At 37.9% G+C, this 26,084-nt stretch overlaps 1 protein-coding gene across 1 annotated transcript in view; it reads right to left on the bottom strand.

Annotated features, from left to right (window-relative positions):
• The window catches only part of dnah6 (dynein, axonemal, heavy chain 6), a 55,990-nt gene extending 29,940 nt beyond the window's left edge, over positions 1-26,050 (bottom strand). The window contains exons 1-44 of the mRNA XM_067499205.1: positions 25,958-26,050; positions 25,555-25,647; positions 23,779-23,855; positions 23,453-23,632; positions 22,733-23,068; positions 22,429-22,563; positions 22,216-22,309; positions 22,052-22,118; positions 21,571-21,760; positions 21,372-21,476; positions 21,155-21,259; positions 20,947-21,033; positions 20,730-20,850; positions 19,665-19,816; positions 19,183-19,335; positions 18,730-18,981; positions 18,089-18,217; positions 17,879-17,992; positions 17,620-17,763; positions 17,055-17,210; positions 16,746-16,796; positions 15,643-15,735; positions 15,426-15,545; positions 14,916-15,096; positions 14,673-14,769; positions 14,207-14,435; positions 13,248-13,412; positions 12,774-12,884; positions 12,488-12,613; positions 12,186-12,341; positions 11,148-11,309; positions 9,741-9,878; positions 9,291-9,458; positions 9,057-9,205; positions 8,191-8,298; positions 7,877-8,003; positions 6,704-6,916; positions 6,394-6,615; positions 6,155-6,277; positions 5,432-5,614; positions 4,998-5,141; positions 3,674-3,895; positions 3,226-3,373; positions 2,820-2,977 (exon numbers count right to left, since the gene is read on the bottom strand). Of these exons, the coding sequence (XP_067355306.1) occupies positions 2,820-2,977; positions 3,226-3,373; positions 3,674-3,895; positions 4,998-5,141; positions 5,432-5,614; positions 6,155-6,277; positions 6,394-6,615; positions 6,704-6,916; positions 7,877-8,003; positions 8,191-8,298; positions 9,057-9,205; positions 9,291-9,458; positions 9,741-9,878; positions 11,148-11,309; positions 12,186-12,341; positions 12,488-12,613; positions 12,774-12,884; positions 13,248-13,412; positions 14,207-14,435; positions 14,673-14,769; positions 14,916-15,096; positions 15,426-15,545; positions 15,643-15,735; positions 16,746-16,796; positions 17,055-17,210; positions 17,620-17,763; positions 17,879-17,992; positions 18,089-18,217; positions 18,730-18,981; positions 19,183-19,335; positions 19,665-19,816; positions 20,730-20,850; positions 20,947-21,033; positions 21,155-21,259; positions 21,372-21,476; positions 21,571-21,760; positions 22,052-22,118; positions 22,216-22,309; positions 22,429-22,563; positions 22,733-23,068; positions 23,453-23,632; positions 23,779-23,855; positions 25,555-25,624 (6,261 nt within the window). The 5' untranslated portion in view covers positions 25,625-25,647; positions 25,958-26,050. The remainder of the gene's footprint in view (positions 1-2,819; positions 2,978-3,225; positions 3,374-3,673; positions 3,896-4,997; positions 5,142-5,431; positions 5,615-6,154; positions 6,278-6,393; positions 6,616-6,703; positions 6,917-7,876; positions 8,004-8,190; positions 8,299-9,056; positions 9,206-9,290; positions 9,459-9,740; positions 9,879-11,147; positions 11,310-12,185; positions 12,342-12,487; positions 12,614-12,773; positions 12,885-13,247; positions 13,413-14,206; positions 14,436-14,672; positions 14,770-14,915; positions 15,097-15,425; positions 15,546-15,642; positions 15,736-16,745; positions 16,797-17,054; positions 17,211-17,619; positions 17,764-17,878; positions 17,993-18,088; positions 18,218-18,729; positions 18,982-19,182; positions 19,336-19,664; positions 19,817-20,729; positions 20,851-20,946; positions 21,034-21,154; positions 21,260-21,371; positions 21,477-21,570; positions 21,761-22,051; positions 22,119-22,215; positions 22,310-22,428; positions 22,564-22,732; positions 23,069-23,452; positions 23,633-23,778; positions 23,856-25,554; positions 25,648-25,957) is intronic.
• Between the last annotated feature and the right edge of the window lie 34 nt (positions 26,051-26,084).

A 26,084-nucleotide genomic window follows, 5' to 3' on the forward strand; every position in this document is an offset into this window, starting at 1 on the left:
TTAATAACAGAATGGCTTCAAAAAGATAAATGTGCCTTTGGGAGAGATAGTTGTTCAAAGAGAGATACTTTGGGACAGAACTATTTACACCAAAAATCCTGAGAATATGGCAATCAAGGAAGCCCCAAAATTCCAACTGAACTTTGTATAGGTTACATCTGCAACTGAAGTAAAGCTTGTTTGAGTTTATTGCTGCCAAAGGTGGTTTAGCCAGTTATTAAATCCAAGCGTTCACTTATTCCCTCCAGCACTTTAAATGTTTAATCAGTGTTTTCAATAAAGACATAAAAGACTTATTTGTGTTTTATTAGCTTAAGCACACAGTGCTTCTCTATAACTCTGACTTAGTTGAAGATCAATTTTATGACCAAATAATGAAGAAAACAAGCTAAATTCAACAGGTTCACAAACTCTCTCATGCCATTGTAAGCATTTCTTTTCCAAAGAAAATACTGATAATGCTACAAGAATATAGTCACATCATATACTGTATATGCTGTTTACTTCCATATGACCTTGTCTGTCTGTGGTGCACTGCATTACTGCACAAGATTGTATGTACTGTGCATGAGTACAGTATGTATCATGCAGACTAGTATGGTTCACACACACCAACACACATACAGCACAGTACAGATAATCAACTACATTATAAGACATTACATGTAAGTAAAATTTTATAAGTCTTGCATGATAAATTATGTCTTAATGTCGATGAACTATAGTAACATTTATCAGCTGAAGTCTGCAGAACTTTAAGTAAGATGCATGCAGATATTCATGTGAAATGTGCATGATGATGTAGTGTTTCCCAAAGAATTTAATTATAAATGTGGTGGTGGCTGACCCTGAAGGAGGTAGGCAAAGAACCTCAATGTAAATATTACAAATATTAACACCAACACAGTGTCTGATCTTGAGGGAGAAGGGAAGCCGACATTTTATTTTCTCTGTCTCTCTTTTTGTATCACATAAAATGTGATTTAATTTCTATTCTAAAAACATTATTTGCAGTGCAGCAAAAAACCTTTCTGATTTACTGTATTTTTAAATCATAAAATATAGACTAGTTTGGGTACACATGGCTGAAACAAATCCACTCTAATAAATCCTCACCCATTTCATATGTGCTGATTCAACTGTATGATCATCTTGGAAACTGTAGTGTTTAAAGCTGTTTTGTTGTGTTCTATAAACAGGAGTTTTCTTTATTTATTTATCACATTTGTATTAATGAAGCTACATAGCAAGTACAGGAACACCCTGTACACAGGGTCATACAAAAACACTCTGTATGCCACAGTTCAATAGTAGTTTCAAACCAAACAAAAAAATGATCTAATCTAATTTAAGTCTGTTGCCAAAAAAGTGTCTTAAGTCTTAAGTCCCAAAAGTGGGACACTAAGAGGACTTGAAGAGAGTAGACGGGAGTACAGGGCGATGCAATCTAAGTTGAAGGTAGAGGTGGCAAAGGCTAAACAAAGAGCATATGAGGACTTGTATGCTAGGTTGGACACTAAAGAGAGAGAGGTGGATTTGTACAGGTTGATTTGTGGAGGAAGAAGCAAAGATTAGTAAGAGTGAAGTGAGGAGGACGTTGAAAAAGATGAAGAGTGGAAAGGCAGTTGGTCCTGATGACATACCTGTGGAGGTATGGAAGTGTCTAGGAGAGGTGGCAGTAGAGTTTCTGACTAGTTTGTTTAACAAGATCGTGGAGAGTTAGAGGATGCCTGAGGACTGGAGGAGAAGTGTGGAAAAAAGGAGAAGAGACGAGTGCAAGCAGGCTGGAACGGGTGGAGAAAAGTGTGAGGTGTGTTGTGTGATAAAAGAGTATCAGCGAGAATGAAAGGAAAGCTGTTCAAGACGGTGGTGACACCAGCGATGTTGTTTGGCTTAGAGACAGTGGCACTGAAGAAAAGACAGGAGGCAGAGCTGGAGGTAGCAGAGCTTAAGATGTTGAGGTTCTCTTTGGGAGGGATGAAGATGGAAGATCAGGAATGAGGACATTAGAGGGACAGCTCATGTTAGATGTTTTGGAGATAAAGTCAGAGAGGCCAGATTGAGGTGGTTTGGACATGTTCAGAGAAAACACTGTGAATATATCGGTAGAACGATGCTGAGGTTGGAGCTGTCAGGCAGGAGGTCTAGAGGAAGACCAAAGAGGAGATTTATGGATGTAGTGAGAGAGGACATGAAGTTAGTTAGTGTGAGAGAAGAGGATGCACAGGACAGGGTTAGATGGAGGCACATGATTCGCTGTGGTGACCCCTGAAAGGGAACAGCCCAAATGAAAAGAAGACGTGTATGTACATTAAAAAATCACAGTCCTTACGTAACTCACCAGGGAAAGATTAAAAACAATGAAGAATAAATCAATCAGTCCCTATTCCCATTAAATTACACTTAGTCCAATGGTTTTTCGGAGTTGTTTTACAGTGATACTGTACTTCTTACCTCATATAGACAATCTTTGGCACAGGCACCAGTGTTGTATTGAGCCCAGTTTCTCCACAAACACGCAGACAATACATTTAATTTGTCCCGTCACTAATTTTTCAATCATTTTTAATCATTGAATAAACATTACCAACAGGTGATGTGAGATGCTGTTGAACATTTTAAGCAGCAAGGAAGTAGTCTACAGGTTCAGTAGAGTGAAGGGGAAATACTCCCCTAATCAAATGATCGCAGACATAATCATTCTCTTGGACAGATTAAAAAAACATGACCCTAACCCTAAATCTAACCCTAACCCACCCAAGTGTACTGTATGTATGGAAAACACTGACTTAGCTCATCTCATTTGTGTAAATGTGTACCTGGATCTCTTTCCAAAAGAAGGTATTTCTGTCATAGAAGCCATTAAAGTCCTGGAACTGACGGAGAAGTTCTATGGGGGGCTGAGACCCATAACTGTCTAACTTTGGCATATTTAGGTCATCGACAAACACCACCAACTTCTTATTACCAGGAGCACCTACAAAAGGGGAAGAAGAACAGCAGAAAGGTAAGGATTTTAGGTTTGGCCCTTTTGAACTCCATTGGGGCAAAATAGGAGTAGATCACGAAACCAGTCTAATGGAACATTTAGCAGTTTCTTTAGCAAAGGCAAAGATATTTGCAAAAGCTCATAAAGATGAGATGGAAGATAATTTGGCCTTTTCAAAGATTTTAGAGATTTTTCATTATATTGATTGTGTAGTAATGAAAACCTAAAACCAATACCAAGAATGTTTTTCCTTTTTTTCTCCAGTTTGGACTCAATGATCTCCTGCGTGCGGGCAGAGGAGGTTTGAGCAGAAAAGTTTATGTATACTGGAAGGTATCCTGCCTTTTCCTGTACAGTATTAAGGAGGCTCCGAGCCACCACAGACTGCAAGACACACATAGAAACTGTTAAATAATGTTGACACCAATTATTTCTTGTCTACACTATCTGGATTGCAATACCAATTGTAACATTTCTTTCCATTTGTTTCAAGTGTAATTTGATTCAATAATTCTCTTAAAATTTAGAATTATAATACAACAGCTGTGAAGGGTTGTTTTGGTATTTGCCCATTTATTAAATAAAAATGTAAATTGCTTCTATCCATTAGCTCATTCTGATAGCATCTAAAGTACTGTATACTAGTGTGTCACAACTGATTTAACTGTATCTACCATTTCTTACCTTTCCCACTCCAGTATCACCAGTAAAAAGTACAGATCGTCGCACGGATAGCAGCTTCTTCATCAGGTAACTAAAGCGGACAGTATCTGTGGTAGGAACCAGCATCTCAAAAAAGGGCTGTTCGCTGTTGTATTCAAATGAAGGGATAATTGTCTCCCATGGCTCCAGACGTTTGTAGTTAAAATTCACATACACGCTCCACAGGGTACCATACTTCGGGAGCTAAAAAGCACATATAAATGCACAATAATCAGCACTTTTACGCACAAATTAATAAAATTAATTAAAATGCATCTAAGTCCCTTCATTAGACTATAAGAAGAATTCTTAGAAACAAGGTATTAAACAAACAAATTTTACTCCACTGATGATTTCTTTTGCAGTTATGTAATAACATCGCTTTGCAGGGTTTTTCTTTGGCGCGTGAATTTGTGGCATGAATATATATGTTTCCCTGGATCCCGCTGTTACTGATGGGTGTAGTTAATATCCCCCCTAAGCTTCAGAGCTGTACATTCACAATACTCACTCTATCACAAAACCAACAACATCATAACCCCCTTATGCACAAAAAGATAAAACAGATGTGGATCATTGACACATGCAGAAGTTGCAGATGCTTCCTTTATGAACCTTTCAGTTAGCTGCTCATCTCACCTTCAGGTAGGTAAGTCATGGTTGTTCTCTACAGCTCTTTCAGTAAGGCTTTCTTTCTATCATCTCCCCAACCACAACACAAATCAGACCTTGCAAACAATACAATTTCCATTTCCTAAAGCACCAATAATATCAGCCTCCAAGTGCCTTTATTTACAGTTTTTATCCATATCATATACACCAATAACTTTGACACAAAGCTCATCCTTTGATTTGATTTACCTCTCCAATATGTTCCTTGTAACCCTTAAAATGTCCAAAATGGACGTTGAGTCTTAATTTCATACATGCAACTAATATTACAGAATAGAATCATTTTTAAGATAAGCTGTGGTCCAAACTACATACTCTACATCCACTGTGAAATACATTTTGTACTATATATGAACTAACCTTAAGGCTTTCCCCCATACTTCATGCTAATACCAGAAAATGAGTTGGAAAAGAGAATGGACAGTACTATTGAACAGAACTGTTCAATACAGATATGAGATGTGGTTTGAGTGTGAGTGAGTGAAGAGAAGACGTAACAGCAAAACATTACATGTGGCTTGGAGTTGTGGCACTCTTTTCTTAATATGTGTCATTGTGTTATGAAATTATGTGGTATTTAAAAGGTTTAAATATATTTTAATATATCTGTATGTAACTGTGCACAGGTATATACCTTAGCATTGTTGTTGTCTTCAAACTGCCCTGTGACAAAACTGTCAAAAGCGTCCCAGTTAGAACTGGCCAGGTTGCCGCCTATTGCCCATAGGTAGCTGAATATGAAGGTCTGACATAGTACACTGTTGAGATGCTTGGGATCCTGACATGGACACAAACCCAAAAGAGAAACAAGCTCAATCAGCAAGTAACAACATGGACCAAAATTAAGTGGCCTTGTCAAATACACGCTGTATTTGTAGGGTTCAATTTTCAAAAGAGACATATGAATATGGCTAAATTCATGGGTTGAGCAGGAGGGTTGGGTTTTTCTCATAAAACTTAATACCCTAAGACTGTAATCAAGATCTTTGCAAAAACATGAGCAAAACTGTCATAATCTGAAGCTCCTAGATGGGTCTTAAGATAAAGTGAGAGTAGACTTTAATGTACCATTTTTAGGTCCGGGCCTCTTGTGCCCAACAGCAGTGCCTCCAGCAGGGAGCACAGAGTGGTGACTTTACTTATGTCCACCTGGTGAATTGCCTGGGAACAATGCTTGGACACAAAATGAAGTCCTTTCTCCACATACTGCTCAAACAGCTCGAGCAGGTATTGGCACACTGTATCTGGGAGCTAGAGAGAAAGCAGAAAGCAGTTTAGTGAGATAATCATACTTCATCTTTCATTTATTGTAATGTTGCCGTTTTGCTATTATGTTGTTATTTAGACAGATGACAATGTATAAGCTCATAGGAGCTTGTTGCTCTTGCACAATTTTTTTGTATATCGTGAATTGTTTAGCTGTTGAAATGTGTAGGCGAGTATACTTTGTAGGGGATGATACTGTATCACATGTGTGTGTGGCTAAATCTGTGCACATAGAATGTGTTTTCTAGTCATTTACTCTGCAAATAACAAAATTACAATAAATATTCAAATTGGTCTTTATATTCAAGAGTCAGACACTGTCAGGTAATTTGGCTACATGGCAATTAATACAAAATGAAGTAATACTGCATTACCATTCACAAATCAGTACACACATAGTAAAAAACATGCAAGTATGCAAAAAATACAAGAGCAATAATCGGGAGAGATAAAAAACTTTCATTTGACATTCTGTTTGATGTTTGGATAGATGTTTAAATCAACACCTATAAATGACAGAGATACCTTGTCTCCAAGACCACTGATCCATGTCTGTACATAGGGCATCCACTTGAGCTCATCAGGATCAATATATACCATCCCACAGCGACTGACTGTGGCTGGAGATGCCACAGCCAAGTCTTGGACCTAAAAAAACACAGTTAATGAAGAAGAGTGAATACACTGATCTAGGAGCCCAATACAGTGGAACCACTTTAAAATGTGACAGATCATACACCACTCCAATTATGTTCAGCTCTAACCTCAAACACCATATGTATGGATGAAGTTAGTTTGATACGCTCGCTGTTAGCCAGACAGAGCATCTTATTGTCATCGAGCACTGTGTTCATGTTCTCAATCCATAGAGCATCAACTGGCCCATCGCAGATCACCCACTTGTGGTCGTCACTTGTGTCACTGACTGCATCACGGACACTCAGAGCCATCAGCCCGTCACGCCACTCTAGTGTCAACGTGTTAACCTAAGGATTGAAGGTGAATAATAAATGTGGGCAAAGAAAGAATGGAAGATGCAATTTATAATTTAAGCTCCCTTTCATACTGAGGTACCTCTCCATAGAGCTCTCCCATTGTGACAGACTTTGGGTTTAGGACATAGGTCTTGACTGGCTGATAGAAGGGGTTGTTAGCGTTGTGCCCTGCGCGATGAAGGGTATCCAGTGTGTCCGCCAGGATGGTGTAGACAGTGGTCTTACCCCCACCAGTTGGCCCGACCAACATCACACCGTGACGCACTAACATGGTCTCATAGAATTGAATCACCTAAAAAAGAAAAAGCAAAGACAAGTGGTTGAATGATAGGCTTGTCATACATAACAAAATCCAATGTATACATGTTCAATACTTTTTCCAAATAAAACAAACTGCACTTATGGGGCCGAGTGATAGTATGAAAAATGAATATACAGTATACTTTTTTATTATTAAGGTATATATACAGTAATTTGTGCTTTTACCAAGAGTAAAATATTTACTGTATAGCTACAAACCTAATTTCTAGAGAAGTTGGGATGTTGCATAGAATGTAAATTGTATTTGTGATTGTAAAAATGTTTACAAATATAATAGTATAATTTATTTAAAATATGTTTTAATTATGAACTTGATGCCAGCACCACATTTAAAAAAAAGTTCGGATTGGCAAAAAAAAAAAATTATTAGAAAGGTTTCATAATGTTGAAAAAATTAAAACACCTACTGGAACATCTCACATCTAATGCGGTTACATGGCAACAGGTCAGTATCAGGACATCCCAGAGAAGCAAAGTGTGTCAGAAAAACTGCTTGGTACCACTCTTTTAAAGACTGAGTGGACAAATAGTTTAACAACTTAAAAATAATGTGAAATAGCAAGTAGATAGGGGATTCAACATCTACAGTACTTAAAATCATTATAAGATTAACACAATCCAGAGAAAATAGTGTACACAACAAAATAAAGCCAAAACTCTTCAAGTTTAGGCAGCACTACCCTAAAAACATAACTCTTCCTTTATGTTTTGCTGGCCTCAAATTAACGTGGGCACACATTTTTCAAAAAACAATCAATTTTTTGTCGTTTTCTCTACATTTAATATATTGCCTCTTTCCCATTTACAATCAAAAATAGAGCTGTAATAAATTGCATTTTTTTTCACATTTAGTCCCAACCTCTCTGGAAAAAAGTGTTTGTAATTCAATTAAAATTAATCAAGAAACATTATTTTTACAATCACACAGTACCTTTTTGGTCATACTGGGTAGTGGCTGCAGATTTCGCTTAACCAGAGAATCCATGATGGTAACTTGCAGCACACCATAGTCATGCTCAGGGATAGACACACCAGGGAACAGGTCTGACAGGATACCACTGGGATGCCAAGTGATATATTGGGCACATATGCACTCACACTCACTCAAATGCAGTATAACAATGTAAAGAAAATGTTTAAGTGTTGGCAACCAATCAAATTGATGATCTGTTTTCCAGTATATATGCATTTGGGGAAACAACAGTCAACTATACTTTCTTGCAAAAAAAAGCTTGATAGGCTTACCCAAAAAGCACAGCATCATCAGTGAGAAACTTGGGCAGGTTGGAATCCCTCAATGCTCTGATGAGAACCACGTCCTCACTAAGTTGGGGGTTTTCTCTCTTTAGAGACCTATAAACATGTACAATTTATATTAATTTCATTTAAACTTGGTCATACACGAAACATGTTCTTTTTTCAAATGGACTTGGATGGATTACAAATACAGATGTAATAAAGAAAGAGCAGTCACCACAAGCTGATAATTCAATATTGCACAACCTGTACTTCACAACAAGTTGGCTCCACTCAATAAATAATGCAGGGTAAAAAAAACATTAGAGACCCTACAGCAATGGATAATGAATGTGTGCTTAGCGTGGAAGGAGCAAACCCAGAAGACTAATATCTAGGCAAAGACAAAGAATGAATTACAAGCCAATTACAACAGTTCTCTGAGCTTCAGCTAATAACTGGTGAAAGCATGAGCTTCTCTAAATATGGTCAGGAGCACTCATTCAAATCTTTTTTTGTAATCATGCAAATAAAGAATAATGTGTTTATTACTGTCGCCATGTCTTTTGTCAACCTAATCTTGTTCTTTGTCTCTCTTAAAGCTCAACCATTTAAGATATGTGCTGGTCATTTAACTAAGAAAAGGAATTTACACAAATAATACACAGTGAAATTACACTTTAACTGAAACAGTACAATCACAATACAATCACTATCGTATATTGATACTACATATACTGAATGTATTTATGTGTGTTGCCGACTGTCAAATTCAGTGGTCCATCTAAAACATTCTAGATGAATGAACGGTTGTTCATCTTTCTGTATAACTGAATGCACATGTGTAAGTGCATATATTAGTGTGATGCTCTGACCCAGCCATGACCAGGACAGACTTGACAGCTCTCATGCCAAAGTCATAGTGGTCCTGCTGGGACAACTGCTCGGAGCAAAGCTTGTACATCTGGGTCATCTTCCTTGCTAGGGTCTTACTGGACTCGAATCCCTCTGAATACAAAATCACCTGGAGGGAGGAATAATAAACTGCCATGAATTAAAAATAGACAAGCATAATGTATATAACCAGATACGTTCACAGGGCCCGTTACCTCAGCAATGAGTGCATAGTTTGGTACCATCATGGCTATGGGTCTAAAGAGAGCTTTAAGGTTGTCAGGTAGCTCTGTTCTGCCTGCATAACCTGGGTTCATAGTGATGAATGCGGCACACGTCATCACAAGCTTGATCTCTTGGCCCTCAAATTGAAACCTTGACAGCTGCATAGAAACCAAAGTTGGGTAAGATGTTTTTGTTTATGAGTCAGTATATGCCTTAAACATGTTCACAAGCAGGTAAAGTGTGTGTGGCAGTGACTTTTGGATTTAAATTTCTGCCTTCATTTATGTATGCATCGAGGGCAAGAATGGCATAAAATGTATAGTTGTGGGCAAAACATTTAGACACAGTACCTATAGAAAAAAAAGACTTTACGGTGAGAAAGCAGAACATTATAACTTCACTACAGAGTCGAGTAACTGGTTCTCTAAGTAAGAGCATACCTTTGCAGCTTTAGCATTTCTTATGGTAATGAGTTGCTGAGCAATGACTGACAACACTTCAATGTCTATTCGGTTAAATTCATCAAAACAACACCAAGCTCCCGACTGAGCAAGACCACTGAAGAAACGTCCCATCATCTGGAAGAGAGAAATGTGACTAAATGAGCAAAATGTTTTTGTGCCCTTTTTAATAATTACATTGCTGCACACATTTACAATGAGCTCAGGATCAAACCATTCTGTTGAAAATAAGTAAAAAAAATAAATCGTAGCATATTTACAGTAAAATAATTAAGGTAATTCCCATCTTTATCGAAACATCGCAAACAGCCCTGTTTGCTATTGGAGGTGTACACATTTCACTTTATACGCATTATGTTCTTCCATAGGCAATAAAAAAAACAATGGTCAAACTTAATAACATTTAATGGACAGAAGTAATAATTGCGAATTAAATGTTTCAAAGGCACAGTATACTATAGCTGCACATTAAAGCAAAAAACCAGAGGGGGCTGTAATACTAGCCTGGCTAAATTAAAGCCCTGTACATTTCAGGTGTGTTCTAGCAGTACCTAACTACAGCAGACATAAACAAAATAGGTTTTTAGCTGGCTTGTCAGTATGTGCTTTAAGCTCTAGTGACTCTAAGACACGGCACTGTTTAACATTAAATTGGAATGCAGACTAGTGCCTCAAGGTTAAAGGCCCAAACTGAAGTTTTAAGGCTAATACAATATATATTTATTCTGACATAAAGAATAAATTAAGGTTATCGCTTATGGGTGACATCAGCAAATTGTGTGCAAGATTTATACGCACAGAAACAATTAATGATTTAGATCAATAAAAAGAGCTTTAAAATCAATGCTGGATTGATAGCAAGATCCAATCCTCTGTGGGGAATCTTTAATCTCACGTTGTTTAGATTTGTATCACAGTTTGATCTTCTCACTAAGATCTAAATTTAACAAATATAAATACTACAAACACACTACAAAAAGGCAATACATGTTTTTCAGGCAATTAAACAAAATTATCATCAGAAAGTTGCATTATCACATATGACTGCCTTATTGATAGGGCAGGCACAAGATGTGCCTTAAGATGTTTTTTAAGATTACAGAGGAAATGCTCAAATATAGCTTAAGGCTACAGTTAAGGGCCAAGTGAGTAAGTGCGTTAACTGGCATAGGGTATGTGGCTCGAATACTTTTGTAATACTGCCATCTTATGGCATCACCTCGTATGTACAATCAGAATAAGATGGTTGATTTAAACAGAGCAAACAAATGCAGTTGGAGTGAAGTTTTTGGAAACAAAAGGCAAAGACACACCTTCTACCGTGATAAAGGAGCAAAGGAATGTTCAAATGTGAGTTATAGATAAATGCAGTTTGTTATTTCTGACCTTGTAGTCAAGCCCATCAGAACAGTTAAAGACCACACACTGGATGGCCAGGGCCTTAGCCAGGTCCTTGGTGGTTTCTGTTTTGCCTGTTCCTGCTGGCCCAGCTGGAGCACCTCCCAAGTCCAATTGGAGAGCCCCCATCAGACATAGGTAACAACGGTCCTGCATATTAGAGCAGAATGAGCAATATTTCAATTGTGACTAACAAAAAGTTCAGTAAGTTATCAAACGAACCCAAAATATTCAGTGTTCTAATATTTGCACAGTGGTATTTTAGAAAAATCACTTATAGTATTTATTTACTGAACTCCTTCACTTAGGTACACATTTCAGGTATTTTTACTAAGAATTTCCACATTCTACATACCATGCATGACTTCACTATTTCAAATATTTTAAATATTGTACCACTAGATTTATTTGATACTTTAATTAATAATACAAAATAAAATATAATGACAAGACTTCCAATTCAAGGTACTTCAAATCAGTATGAATCTAAGAATTATACGTATGTGGTGGGTCAACATAACACCTACACAAACATTACGCTTACTCATTACCATGGGTACAAATTTATCCAAGATAAGTTTTTTTTAACCCAGAGACACAGTGGAGCTGTATAAAAAAGCTACTCAACTCAACTAGATAAATTTAACATAAGGACTGCGTGGGTTCTACATTATCCCAACAATGAGTGAAATTTAAACCAGGAAGGTTCAGAGTCAAAACAGCATATAAGATGGTTAAAATAAGCTCCACTTTTACCAGCTGCAAAATTCAAAAGGTGAACACATTAATTCATCAATAATTATAATCCATTGATAATATATTCACTGATTTGAAATGGATTCATTTTGTTTTAAATAGCACTTTTATTTTTGGTACTGCAAGTATTTTTGGAGCTAATACTACTTTTACCTAAGAAACATTTTGTATGCAGGACTTTTATCTTTTATACTGGAATCCTGTCTAATTGATAGTTAACTTTATGCTAACAGTTAGCATGTGCGGCTTTAAGATAAAATTTTGTTTCACCGTTAGTGGGGTGATGACCAGCCTAGGACAGGCTCCCAAGTATTCATAGCCATAAATGTACGTAGACAGAGCCATAGTGGCTACACATTTGTCCAGGTCCAGGTCCCAATAATAGCGTAGCTGTCTCTGCCATTCAAAATTAGAACTGGTGTCCACCTAAAAAGAAGGATAAAGTAGTTTTGAGGATGTGTAGTCTAACAAATCCTTTGTGATTCCCAGTCAATACATGCATCATACCAAACCATGTAAACACATGTAAAATACACATAAGCAGGTCTTCATGTGTATTTGTACTACTCTACCTTTTGCCGTACTAGATCAGTGACAATGTCTCTGGCATGGACGTCGATGGTGATGAGGGCAGTGATGATATTACGATGTAAAGTAGGGAGCTGTCCACGTACCAGTCCTGCCAAGGCATTCAGCCTCTTGAAAAACACACAAAGAAATACACCAGCATTCTTGGCTTATAAACTTGAAATTCAAAAGTCAAAACACAGCCAAACACACATTAGTTTTATCTAAGCCAATTTTTTTTAACAAACAATAAAGACAAAAACCAGCAACAGAGTAATATGTTTGGCTTACATGAAAGTTGGTGACTTCGAATTTCTGCAGGGCAGCAAAGTGGTCGTGATCTCCTTCCAGACAGGCATCCATGTCCCTGCACCACATCATCTGTGAGATGGTCAGCACCACCTGGTGGTCCAACAAACAAACATTAAGTACTAAACTAAACTGTCATGTGAGAGCATGGAACAGGCCATATTTTTCTTCCTGAACCTCACCCAACCCCTATCCGAGGCTGAGATGCACATTGTATTTTGTGTCTGACCCCACATAATGCAGCTAAGTTTGTTTCTAGTACATAAGCAACATATGCACTGTAAGCTCAATCATTTTAGCATTTAATAACACTTTAAATTTCAAAAAACATGGAATCATGTGGTCTGTTTTGTAGTTCTAAATATTTACGATTATACCTATTTATTTTAACCTACATGTAAACAAAACTTTGGGTTCTACTCATCCACCCCTAAGTGTGCAAGAATGTGTGTTTACCTGCGCTGGATGCCCAGCCACCACCCATTCCTCCCGTGACTTCATCTGGTAGTCTGCAATGGCAGCTTTACTGAAGCGATGCAGTGAGGAGAACATAGCCTCCTCAACCTTGCAAAGCCAATCTTCCACATTGCCTTGTGCCTTCAGACCTTTAGTTAAACCCACCTACGAAGAGGAAAGAAAGCATCAGTGGCAGTTAAGGATGTGATTACGTCTGCCGTGTATTTTTATTACAGCTTCACTGTGATTCCTTATTGTTAGTTCACAGCCCTTATTTGCCCTTTATGATCAAAGAACTGCACCGGTGATAACTAAATTTAAAAAGCCCCATGTGTGATAGGGCGAGTGAATGAGTAATCAATGCAAGCAAAATTGCCAGTACATTCAAAAATGTTTCATCATCCTTGTTGCGAAACTTGAGATCTCAACCATACCACAATGATTGCTGTGGTATGATTAAGTGAGAAGGGACCAGGCTCCATTGGGTACAAAGAAAACTAAATCCAGAACAAAAACAACTAGCTGCCACAGACTTACACTGAAGAAACAGGGTCTATTAATTCCACCCTGGCAGACTGGAATTAGTTACCATCTCAAGTTTCTACAGTTATTTGTTTTTTCTGATGCATTCATTATGTCTTAAACAATACAAATCAGAAATTGGCATGTCCAGTTTTTGCTTTAAGTACCGCTTGTACACGTTCTTCCATATTTTTAGAATCTGTTATATTCAAATCACCTTTAGGGTTGTTAAGTGTGAGGAAAGTGGTGTCATTCAAGCAGTATGACAAGGTGAACTACTGTTAGAGTGTGTGTTAACAGGAAAGTACCATACGGGTATATTTTCCCTTTCATTTAGCCTCATTCCCAGCAAGGACTAAATCAAAGGAATAACAGGGGGAGCAAAACACAGTTTGAGAGAATGATGACCAAAGATGTTAAGGTTAATCAAACCTGACCTTCTCTCCCTCAGGAGAAACCATATACAGTATGTCTTTGCTGTAAATAGTTTTCTGTTCTGCAACATCCAGAGCTGTTCCTATTGCACCTGAAGGTTGTTCTTGTAACAATGCAAACTCTAGCCGTGTAATGGCATCAAAACACTTTCTGAGGTGGGGCTGCACAGCCTGCGGGTTTCTTGTCTGGGCCAAGATCTTCAGAAGCTCATCATTGGATAAGAAGTAAAACCTGCAGGAGACATACAGTATACTGCAGATTATGAATATCAGTAAACATCAGAAATAGTGTTTATCACTCAGCACTCACTGAGAAAAATGTTTAGAATACAACCTCTTAGGCTGGAGAGCAACACGCCTATATATTATACCATTAGATTTCAAATTTATGACAAAAAATAAAGAAAGTTTATAATGTATGCTTTCAATTCTGTTGTTCTAATATGCACCAAACCAGGCATGTGTGTACCTGGGAAAAATGACTCTCTTTGACTCCAGATAGGCTTCCAGACACTTCTGTATCTCTTCCAAAAGAGCATTGTGCTGCTGGAAAGTCTCCAACAGATCTGTGTAGGATAAAAAAAACAAGTCTGTCTGTTATATGACAATACCTATGTACCTATAAATGTGAGAATATGCATATCTGTCCACGGCTATCAGAATATACATGTATTTTTGTGCATTTTTCCAGCTATACTGTACGGTTGCCTACCAGGCTGTGTGGCTGCTTTAAGGGCATTAGGCATCTTTTTGACCTTTCCCATTATCTCCTTCCAAGACTTGTCCACCTTAACAAACATCCTGGATTCCGCAGGTAGCTGCATCTTGATGTCTGGGGCCAAGAAAATACTCTCTAGGTATAGCCAGTTCCTTTGGCAAGTAAGCCACTCATCCTGGAGAGGAAGGTTGAAAGAAGGAACATAAACAAGGGTAGAGAAAGGAGTAGTGACAACATGAGGGCAGGGAGAATAAAAGATACATTAACATGAACATGCAGCAGTCCTAAAATGTGATATTAGGTGGCCCAAAATACATGACTCAATACACAATAAAGTATAAGTATTTTTTCAGCCACTAGGGAGAGCAACTGCGTAACATTTGAAACCAAATCCTATTTTTTACCAGTGTACCAAATCACAATCTGCATTTAGTAAGGCAGACAAGCCAGCAATATCTGAGTGTATGAAATATGAGTCCATGCCATTTTATTCTAAGCCTTTACCAATGTTTGGCTGAAGAGTGTCAGTTGTTTCAGCAATTTGTCCACCCTGAGCTTGATGGGAGCTACGTATCGAGAAGATGCCACCGTACCCACACTGATAATGCTGTCATCAAGGAGAACCTTTGTGGCAAATATGGAAACAACCATAATTAAAGATGTTGTATCACTACTGTTTTTTTTACAGCAGACTCCTGGGTGATTTTGTGGATTTTCTTACCTGGATATCATCTGTGCCTCCCAGGATGAAAACTTCTTTGGATTCACCGTGAGACAGCACCACAAACTCTGTGGTCTTCCACAAATCCTCCACCTGGATGGCTCATTGAGTGGGCAAAGAGCAAACAGGTTTTAATATTAACTCCAATTACATTAATGTAGTAAATCTAATCACTTCAGTTTATGTATACTGTAAATGCTTCTCTACAGGAGTATATGACTCTATACCATATGTATACAGTAGGTGTTTAGATATATTTTGTGTAGTACAAAGTTACTATATACTATATGTAGCAGTTTTGTCTAGACTAAAATTGAAAAATGGAACCATATAAGCATAGAAATGTGGTAACCAAGTTCTTGTTTACAACAATCAGTCTAAAAGATTAGCTTTTTGTAAATACACTTTATAAATTAGTTTTTTAGTTAGGGGAGAAGGCCTAGTACTACTCAATAGCCTACTTGTATATATAGATACTATAAATACTTAGCTAAGCAAAGACCTGTTGTTTGGAGTACATAGCTATTTTGGTTCAGTCAGAAGGTTAAAAAAAAATCTGACTATTAGCAATGTCTAAAGCTAAATATTGTTAACTATCTATATTTTTAATCTGTACAAAACGTGGGCTGATATATTTCTTTTTTGACAAAAACCAAGGTAGCTGTTTCCCCCATATTTCTTTTAAGTCTGTGTATGTCCTATACAACACACACACACTCACACACATACACTTCCTCAGACAAGGTGGTCTGGCCTCTACTCTTTGTCACTAAACTGTAAGTCTACTATGATGGAAAAGGCACTGCCTGTAAAGAAGAAGAATGTAGGTAGTGCCATTTAATTGCAGCAACATTTTGTTGATGTGGGCTTCCAAAACACAGAGTTGATTTCATATGCTGTATTTTAAAAGATAGGAAATTTTGTATTTGCAAAACTTATTGCTAAGTCGCATGAGTCACACATGCATACGTGGGAACAAACAAAAATGCTTGGATTAAAAGCAGCTCATAATATAATACAGAGAGGCTTATTTTTACTATTTTTTTAGTAAATGCAGCTTGACGTGTAATATCTTTACACACATCAAAAGGTAGTGCACACACCTTTGTAACTATGGCCTCCACTGATGCCTCTCCTGCAGCTTCTCCTGACACCTGAAAGTCAAAAGCTGAGTTAGACACCTAAAGATAGATACATTAAATGTAACAAGCTGGTGTATTTCTGTTGGTTTCACTGACATTAACATATGAAAGAAAGATTAGTTTAATGCAAGACGTCATTACGACGTCAGATACGTTGAAGGCGAGTAGTATTACATACTTACCCTTTGATCAACTTAATAATCAGCATTCACCGAAGTCTTAAAAGTACAGCAAGAGAAGTTCATATGTACAGCTCTATTTATGTGTTACCTCCTGTATCTCCACTTCATAGGAGAAGACATTATACTCCTCCAGAAGAGAAAGAGTAAGCTCTTCCACATTCAGTGATGTCCCCACAATAGATTCCAGCGTCTTCCAGTGTTCAGCCCTCATACATGGGTTGCGTAGATCAGTGATCACAGGCAGCTGAAGGAAAACACATTAATATCCCGTAGACAAAGTCTAGAACCAACTGGCTAAATCATCAATAAGTGTCTGCTCTCTACTGCACTTTAATGTGACATATTTCAAAAACAGATTTGAACTGTACAAATAATGTCATTCAATATGGGTGGCTGTGGCACAGTTAATAAGGCAGTCGTCAGGGTCAGTGGTTCGCTTCCCGGTCCCTCCTGGCTAGATGTCGAAGTGTCTTTGGGCAAGACACTGAACCCTAAGTTGCTCCCGGGGGTCAGTTCAGCACCTTGCATGGCAGTCACTGCCGTCACTGCCATCGTGTGTGTGTGTGAATGGGTGAATGAGAAGCGACATTGTGCAAGTGCTTTGGATAAAGGTACTATATAAGAGGCATTTAACAACGCTTTTTTCAACCCACCCTTTGCTTCATGACTTCCACCTTTTCCTTCAGACATGGCACTGCATTGTTACGTGGCAGTCCCTTCTCCAGCTGGTTGACATATTTGGTGTATTTGTTGATCTGTGAGCTGAACTGCTCCAGGTCCAGCTGCTGGAGTGTGGTCTGGGGAGAAGGTTACATGCATGAACTCAGTCAAGCTTAAAAAGGAAGAGCTGGTTACATGGGCCTGTACAATATACTGCAAGCATGTTCCGATTTACACAACCAATACACTCACCTGCCGCCAACCCGCCTGTAAATCATCCCATTTCTCTAGAGAGTCCCACAACAGTTGCTTTAGCTTACATTCTGCAGCTAACTCCTCCAGGCTTTCATATTTAGTCACCTCCACCTTTATTTATTAGAATTTAGAAGAAATTATTTATTTAGAAGAATTATTTTGCATTATGTCTTCTAAAAGCATCATTTAATTAAATCGAGAATGTACCTTGAATTTCTTCTGGTAGGAAGTGTAAGTGGAGGCCTGGGCTTGTAATGCATCTACGGAAACCTGGATCTCCTTCAGCAGCAAACGCACTTTAGAGGAATCAGCTTCAATGTCTAATATTTGTGGATCCTACACAACAAGAAAAAATGGAGCGTAAAAATGGCTTCCCATAATATCTAAGATAGAATTTAAAAACTTTTCCTTACATACAAATCCCTAATCATTTAACAACTAATTGTATAATCCGTCGTATTTGAAAGACCTCATAATGCAATATTGTTCGATTAGACCACTTCGATCCCAGAATGCAGGCCTACTTGTTGTTCCTAAAGTTTCCAAAAGTAGGATTGGAGGCTCTGCTATAAGTTTCTTTTGTTAAAGGGAGTTTTTCCTCTCCAATGTTGCCTAAGGCTTGCTCAAGGGGGATTTGTGTGGTTCCCTCTACATATCTGTAAAGGCTTGACTTGAAAATATAAAGTGCCTTGAGATGACATCTTGTAAATTGGCGCTGTATAGATAAAGTTGAATTTAATTTAATTGAAGTATGTATCCATAATTTGTAAACAAAATCTACAACCCTCTCTAAAATATTATAACCTACATTAATGAAAACAATATTTTATTGAATTTCTTGAACGTACCTGTGATTTACGTTTGATAAGTATGACTTCACTGTCCAGCTCCTTTATGTCCTTTTGCAGGGAAGTGCAGAATTTCTCCATGCTGCTGTCCCTCTCTGCAACTGCCTGGTCAATGATGCCGTGCAATGAGTTAATAGAAGGTAGCAAGGTGGCAAAAACAACCAGATCCTCAGGTGGCGTGGGAATTGAGTACAGCTTGATCAGATTGTACATCTGACACACTGTCTCCTGCTCCTCCTCTAACACTGTAATCTGGTAAGAGGGAGAAGATTAGAGTGGGAAAGTTGAGTTAAGTCGGATGCAGTCAAATGTAAAAAAGTAGACAAGAGAAGAATAAAAGAAAAGACAAGGGGTTGAATTAATCACTATACAATGTAACTTGTATTTTTTTTGGTTTTGTTAAAAACAATAATAAAAAAAAAAGTGGTCTCAAAGTGAAATATGTATCTTTACCCTTTCCTGTATCTCATCCAGGAATATGAGGGAGCTGGCTAATTCAGCTGTAGTAGAGGGAGTAAACTCTAGTTTAAACTGGGCTTCACAAGTCTCGGCAATAATGACATCTAACTTCTTTTTAGCCAGCTGGGTGAGTATCTCATTGATGACCTGGAAAAGAAGGTTCGGGACAGAGAAATTACTTCTACATGTCTCTAACATTTGTGTTGTGTTTTCTGCATTTAATATTTGGTTATACTGAAAAGTATTTATTCTAATCAGATCATTAGTGGTGGCACCAGAACTTCCTTATGTTTTCATTTACTTAACCCGGACAGGCTGTTCTCTTGTTCAAAAACTCTCTGTTATGCCTAGACCAAGAATACAATTGGCAATTGTAACTTGTACAAAAAATAAAAAATAAATGAATCAATGAATTTTTGTGAAAAATAAATCAGCTGTGTGTGTGTGTGTATGTGTAAACGTATGCTTGGCCTTACATCTAGACAGCGGAGTGGGGAAGACACAAGTTTCTCTTTGAGCTGTGTTTTGTCAACAAGCAGCAAACCAAGATGGCTCTTCTGTGTGATGGTCAAGGCCTCCTTATGTTCACTGTGGTATAACTCCAATGCTTTTCTGAAGAAGGATAAACCTATAAGAAAAAGTCAAATGTCATCAATCTAAAATAACCATAGTTGTTGTTTAACATGGTTAACTACAATGTTGTGATTGGTTTTATTTAACCAATTTATTGTTAAATTAGTTGTTACACTTGGGTTTGATTCTAGGCATGTGCATGTACTATACATCAAGAAACCTGTTCTCACATCTGAGATGTTGGATTCTTTCTGAGAGTTGGTTTCTATATATGTATGTATAAAAGTCTTCATCCATTACAAATGATAAGATATGATGATATGACTGTGATATGATCTTAGAATATAGAAGGTTTTGATCACTTGCAACAATATGTAGCACTGTATATAGCTAACTGTATATAAGTTAAACCATCCACATGCACAGGGATACAGGTGGATGTGTATGAGAGAGCAGTGAATCAATGCACACTCTTGATGGAGGTTTTTATGCTAAACTGCTGAATGTCAATTTGTGAGTTGTAGTGGGTTGCAGTGAGCCATCAAAGCGATCAAGAAGCAAAACATATGTAAAGAATGCAAGATTTAACTATTAAAAACATTGGCTTTGCAAATGTACTGTACTTTGAGAAAAAAAGGAATTCAACACATTCATCACACCTTAAAAATACCCCCAGCGCATTAAGAGTAATATCGCAGAAGTTAAACCTTGTTTGTTTAAATGAAAACTCTTTTGAGTGTCAGCAGAGGAAGGCTAAGAATTGTCTGTTATAACATTTATCCCCTGTTCACTAATGGCTCAGAGCTGGGTTATGTATTTAAGGTTTTTGCCATAACTTGTTTCTAATCCTTCAAACACCAGCACATTTGGAAACAAAAGCATCATTCTTATATTAAAAAAAAAACAAAACAACAGCACAATTTCTAACTGAACTGCATGTTGTTTTTTGAGTGGGAAATGCACATCACCGTGATCCTGTTGCCGCATTGCATCCAGATCCAGGCTCTCATTCTCCTGATAGAACTGTCGGAAATGCTCAAATGTGTGTGAGTATACTTTTGCAGCATCAAAAGCAAACTGGAGTGATTCCTACGTAAAATAAATAAAGCCCATAAATAAAACATTAGGTAGGAAAGGTATGACTTCCAGAGACAGAAGAAGAACTTAAACTAAACTAAAACTGACCTTAATTTTTTGGATGATGCCTTGAAGGTATCCATCAGACTCTATAACGAATTCTAAACTGGGGCTCTTTTCATACATTTCAAGTTTCTAAATATAAATAAACACAGAGATAAAAAAAACAACTATAGCATAGACTAATTACAGTGAAAATCAGCATTTTCAACATTTCAAAATTAACATTTTCATGTTTTCACACTTTTTCTAATACCTCAAAAACTCCAGCCTGTGTCACTGAATCAAAATCGTGTGCGGTAAGTGTTTTAACTGACTTCACTGTTTTCTCAAACCACCCAATAACTTCTTCCATAGACTCCTGTATGAAAAACCAAAAGCATAAAACACATTATGTTTAAAATACAGTGTAGACAGCAATTACATACAAATTAAACAAAGTAAAATAGATGATAACGGTTTGAAAAACAAACCTGAAAGTTTTCCTCAGAGGGGTTGTACGTCAAAGCCCTGGTGTCTAGCATCAGTTCAGAGATGAACATGGGCTGGGTATCACATGGAGTTTCTGACTCGACAGACTAACAACAACACACCAACCAAACAAACTCAATTCTGGTCTTTCTCTGACAATTAATTGTCGATAATAACTACTGAGCTTATTGTTAATGATACCTTCTTATCCATCTCTTCATCACCATGGTTAGTGGAAGCCACAGAGTGCTGGTCAGGTGTCAGTTGCCGTGTGTCATGGGTGGGCGTTTGACTGATCTTCTCCTGCAGCACTGCCAGTAGTTTAGCCACTGCATTCACCATGAGTGTGTGCGAGGTGTTCATGACCAAATAGTCAACGAGACGGAAAAAGCTAGATAAGAGACAGCAACAGGTTGGACTAAGTTGATTTGTCTTTTTTACAGCAGTAGTAGAAGAAAAGCATAGGTGTTACTAAGACAATGTTGTTTTCAAGGACACTGAAAAGCTATGTTAAGTCAGTGTAATCCAGTTATTATTAGTTATTTCATTGTTTATAAAGTTTTCTTATTCTTAATTAAAAAAATGTCTTCAGTTATTTAAAAAAAAGAAAAAACCGGTACAGTAGATGCAAAAATAGAAAGCAAACAGAATGCAGGGAAGTAAAAACCAAAATATTTCACACCAGGCAAGACGGCTAAAGAGAAAACTCTTGTTGATCTGCGAAATTAATTTCTTTTCCACTCGAGTACCTGTGACAAATGGAAAATTCTATGAGTCAATAGACCAACATTGTGGTCAATATATGATATTCAAGTGTGTTCGTACAGTATAGTATATTAGAGTTACCAGATTTGGATCGAGGCTCTAGCAAATAGTTGTGGCATGCACTAACTGTCAACTCCTTTACCAGATCTTGAAACTTCTCCAAGTCATTTAATACCTGACATATAATAAACAAATGAGAATGTTAAGTTTCTGAGGGGGCATAAAAAGGCAGACAGTATCAAATCTATGCACATACAGTTTATACATCTAGGCCAATTTCTGTACGAATTGTACCCCTCGGAGTTGGTTGAACTGGGTGTCCTGGAACTCCTGAAGTGTCCAAGTGCGTTTCCCCTCAGTGTGAAACAAGCCCGTTTCACTGATTTGATGACACATTTTCCTGATGTCTATTAGTGCAGGGCCGAGAGACTGTATGACATAAGCACATTAATAAACTAAATAACATCCATACCACTCACGTGAATTCAGTGTTTGATGCAATCACGGTTTCTCTGTGGTATTCCATATTCAAGATTAATACTAGATAATAGAAATAATAGAAAACATGCAGAGCCCAATTAAACACATAGCCACATACCTGACTGACAAAAAACAAATCTTTTATCAGGGCCCCTTTGGCCAGATAAAATTTCTTGGCTCGAACCCAGGCACGCCAGAAATAAAAGGGCTTCCACTTCTTGAATAGGGCAAAGAAGGGGATGTGGAGAATCTTGCAGTTGTAGTCGTATTCCTCTTCCCAGCGCTCAAGGGTTATAAAGTCAAGCTCGTCCTTACACATTGATACCACACCTTCATGACTGATCATCAAAAACTCATCCTTACTGTACTCATATATCTGAACTTTAGAGGGTGTATCTAGCTGTTTCTTGATGGAGAAGGGTCGTCTGGGGAGACTAGGGGTTGATACCACTTTCTGGGAGGAGAGAAAGGAAATTAACGATGAACTGTAACTGTTTAACAAAAGCTTTGTCATCAGTTTGTCTTAACACCCAGATTTTACAAAGACCATTTAGACAAGTTTGGTTTGTGTCATATCTAGTGATCATAACTAAGAAAATAAAATGATCATGCATTACTCATTTGTCAGAGTTTTGATACAGAATTCTTTGGGTACAGAACAAGTGAGAAACATATACTACAGATTTTCTTCTATTGTAGTCTTGGGTTTTAGCACTGCCTTCCTATTATTTATAATCATAAAAATGCTTACAGTAAGAAAATGTCCATTCTGTTCTAGAGACATCTTTTTCTAGTAATTTCTAGTAATCTTAATTCTCATCTCAAATATGTCACGGACCTTGGTCGCGGGTTTCAGAGGAGGGAGGTGAATTGGCAAATGTTCATGAGGCCTGTGTGGCTGCTGTTTTTGTTGAGGTGAGGGTGACTGAGTGTACCAGCCTGGAAATAACATCTGCTCTTGAGCTTTTAAGTGGTTGAGACTGGGTTGCTTCCGTATTACACGTCGCTTCAGCACAGCCTACATTCAGAGGAAAAAGACAACATCTAAATATTACCGTTATCTAGGCTCTCCTTTTAGACCAAGATGTCTATAACCCTTATGAGGGTAGACACATACTTTTTTTTGTGCAGAACCCACTTTTCAAATTGTCTGTAAATTCTCACCTGCGGGTCTTTAACATGGACAGGAGGTCTTGGTTGAGTGGTGGAGGGCTGTAATTCAGGAAGCTTGTGAAGCAGCTCTGGAACAAGAGGTCAAGTTGAAGGCAAGTTCATGTGAACAGTTGCCAACCGAATATATGCAACCCCCTCACCTCAAAAGACATTATAGTGATTCATAATGATAATAAATGACAAAAAACCTCATCAGAACAACAAAAAAAAATTATTAATACATATTTGAGGTTATTTTTTGTAACCATAAGCCAGGTCTTTCGCACACCAGACATACTGGTCTTCCATATGTCCAAATAGTTACAATTTGGTTTCATCAGTCCATTGAACTGTCTACCAAAACTCTGTAGTTTTATCCAAATTCCTCCTGGCATATTCTAGTCAACTTTCGATGTTCCTTGTGCTCAAAAAAGGAAGCCCTTGTTTACTCAGTGCACATCTTATAGTTGCCACATAAGCACTTGCACCAGCCCTCATCAGGTCATCCTGTAGGTGTCTTGCAGTCACGCAGGGGTTTCTCTTAGTTGTCCTGTATAGGTTGCTAAGGGCCCTTGATGAAACTTTGGGCTCTCTTTCACTGCCAGGCTGGTTTGCAGCTCTTCCATAGGTTTTAAACTTCCTTATAACGCTCCCAATGGTGTCTCTTGGAATGTACCATTTTTTACATTTTGTGTAACATTTTGTCATGAAATAATCTCCTCTCTCAGCTTTTGTGGAGGCCCTTTATCTTTCCCATGATTGCAACACACCTTGAAAACCTTGAAGCAAATGAAAGATCATTATAGAGTTCACAAAGTCTTAATTAGATTTCAACTACACTTAAGCCCTATCAGACTATCAGACAGCTTTAAAAACAATAATATTATATAGAAGTTAAAAAATTATGGCATGGCTAGCTTAACGAAATATACTGTTACATACAAATACTACATTGTGCATTTTCCGTGTGATTTTATGTATCACTCAACTATCACCCCAACTCCAAAAAAAAGCTGGAAAAGTAATTGCCACAAGTCTAAAACAAATAGAGGAGCATTTGACAACAAATTAGGTAAATTAGCAAAGGGTCAGTAGCATGAATGTATAAAAGGAGCATTTCAGAGAGGCACAGCCTCTCGTATGTGAAGATGACGAGAGTTTCATCAATCACACTGCATCAAAAAGTTGTGGAACAATGTCAGAATAATTTTTCGTCAGAGAATCAGGAGGAATCTCCGTGCGCAAGGGACAAGGCCAAAGGTCAAAACTGGATACATGTGATCTTTGGGCCCTCAGACAGTACTGCATTAAAAACAACAGTCATGATTCTCTAATGGACATCACAGTTCACTGGCCAATCCACAAATGTAAGTTAAAGCTGTATTATGCAAAGAAGAAGCCATATGTGAAGACGATCCAATTACGCCGCCGTGTTCTTTGGGCCAATAGTCATTAAAAATGGTCAGTTGAATCAAAATTTGAAATTATTTTTGGAAAGCACGGACGTCGTGTCCCGCAGTCTAGAGGAGAGGGACCATCCATCTAGTTCCAAGCAGACAGTTCAAAACCCTCTATCTCTAATGGTACGGGGATGCATAAGTGCCTATGTCATGGGCCGCTTACACATCTGGAAAGGCATCAGCAATGTAGAGAGAGATCCTTAAAATCTTTGGGGGGGTTGAAGATTTCTGATTGCAACTGTATAATTATGTATGTACTCATGTGTCTCATGACAAACCTAACCAGCACATGTCCCATGTCCCTTTTCCGTCTTTCAGCTTTACCCACCTCTGGACTCTCTCTCTTTGCTTTGTCCAGTGAGGCTGGGCAGAGAGGGCGTAGTAGATGCAGAAGCCATATGTCAGCATGTGTTTTCACAGTCTGTGAGAAAGAAAGGGTCACCTCATTTTAGTAAAGTAAGACAAAGTACAAATGAATAACAAATAATAAGAACGTTACTGTATCATGTTCCACACAGCAACTTACTGTGCAAAAAGGTGGAGAACTTTAATAGCTTAGGCTATTTCAGCCAATCAACACGCTCAAAGTGAACGTAGTTAATTAGCTAGCCAACAGCAACACACGACTTACACGTAAATTAACTAGTTGGCGTTACTGCACACGTGTTTCCTTATGTCGTCAACGTTGTCTTATCGAGTTAGCATTGTTAAATGTATTAAAACATGCCTACCGCATCAAAAACTCCGGTCCGCAATGTTTATGAAAACCTTCATAAAACAAGCTAGCGCTATGCTATGATTGAGGAAGGTTTGCTGCCTCGCAGCCAAGGTTTACGGTTTCCTAGCAACGATGTTGTC

The sequence above is a fragment of the Channa argus genome, chromosome 3 (genome assembly GCF_033026475.1).
Source record: "Channa argus isolate prfri chromosome 3, Channa argus male v1.0, whole genome shotgun sequence".
NCBI lineage: Eukaryota > Metazoa > Chordata > Actinopteri > Anabantiformes > Channidae > Channa > Channa argus.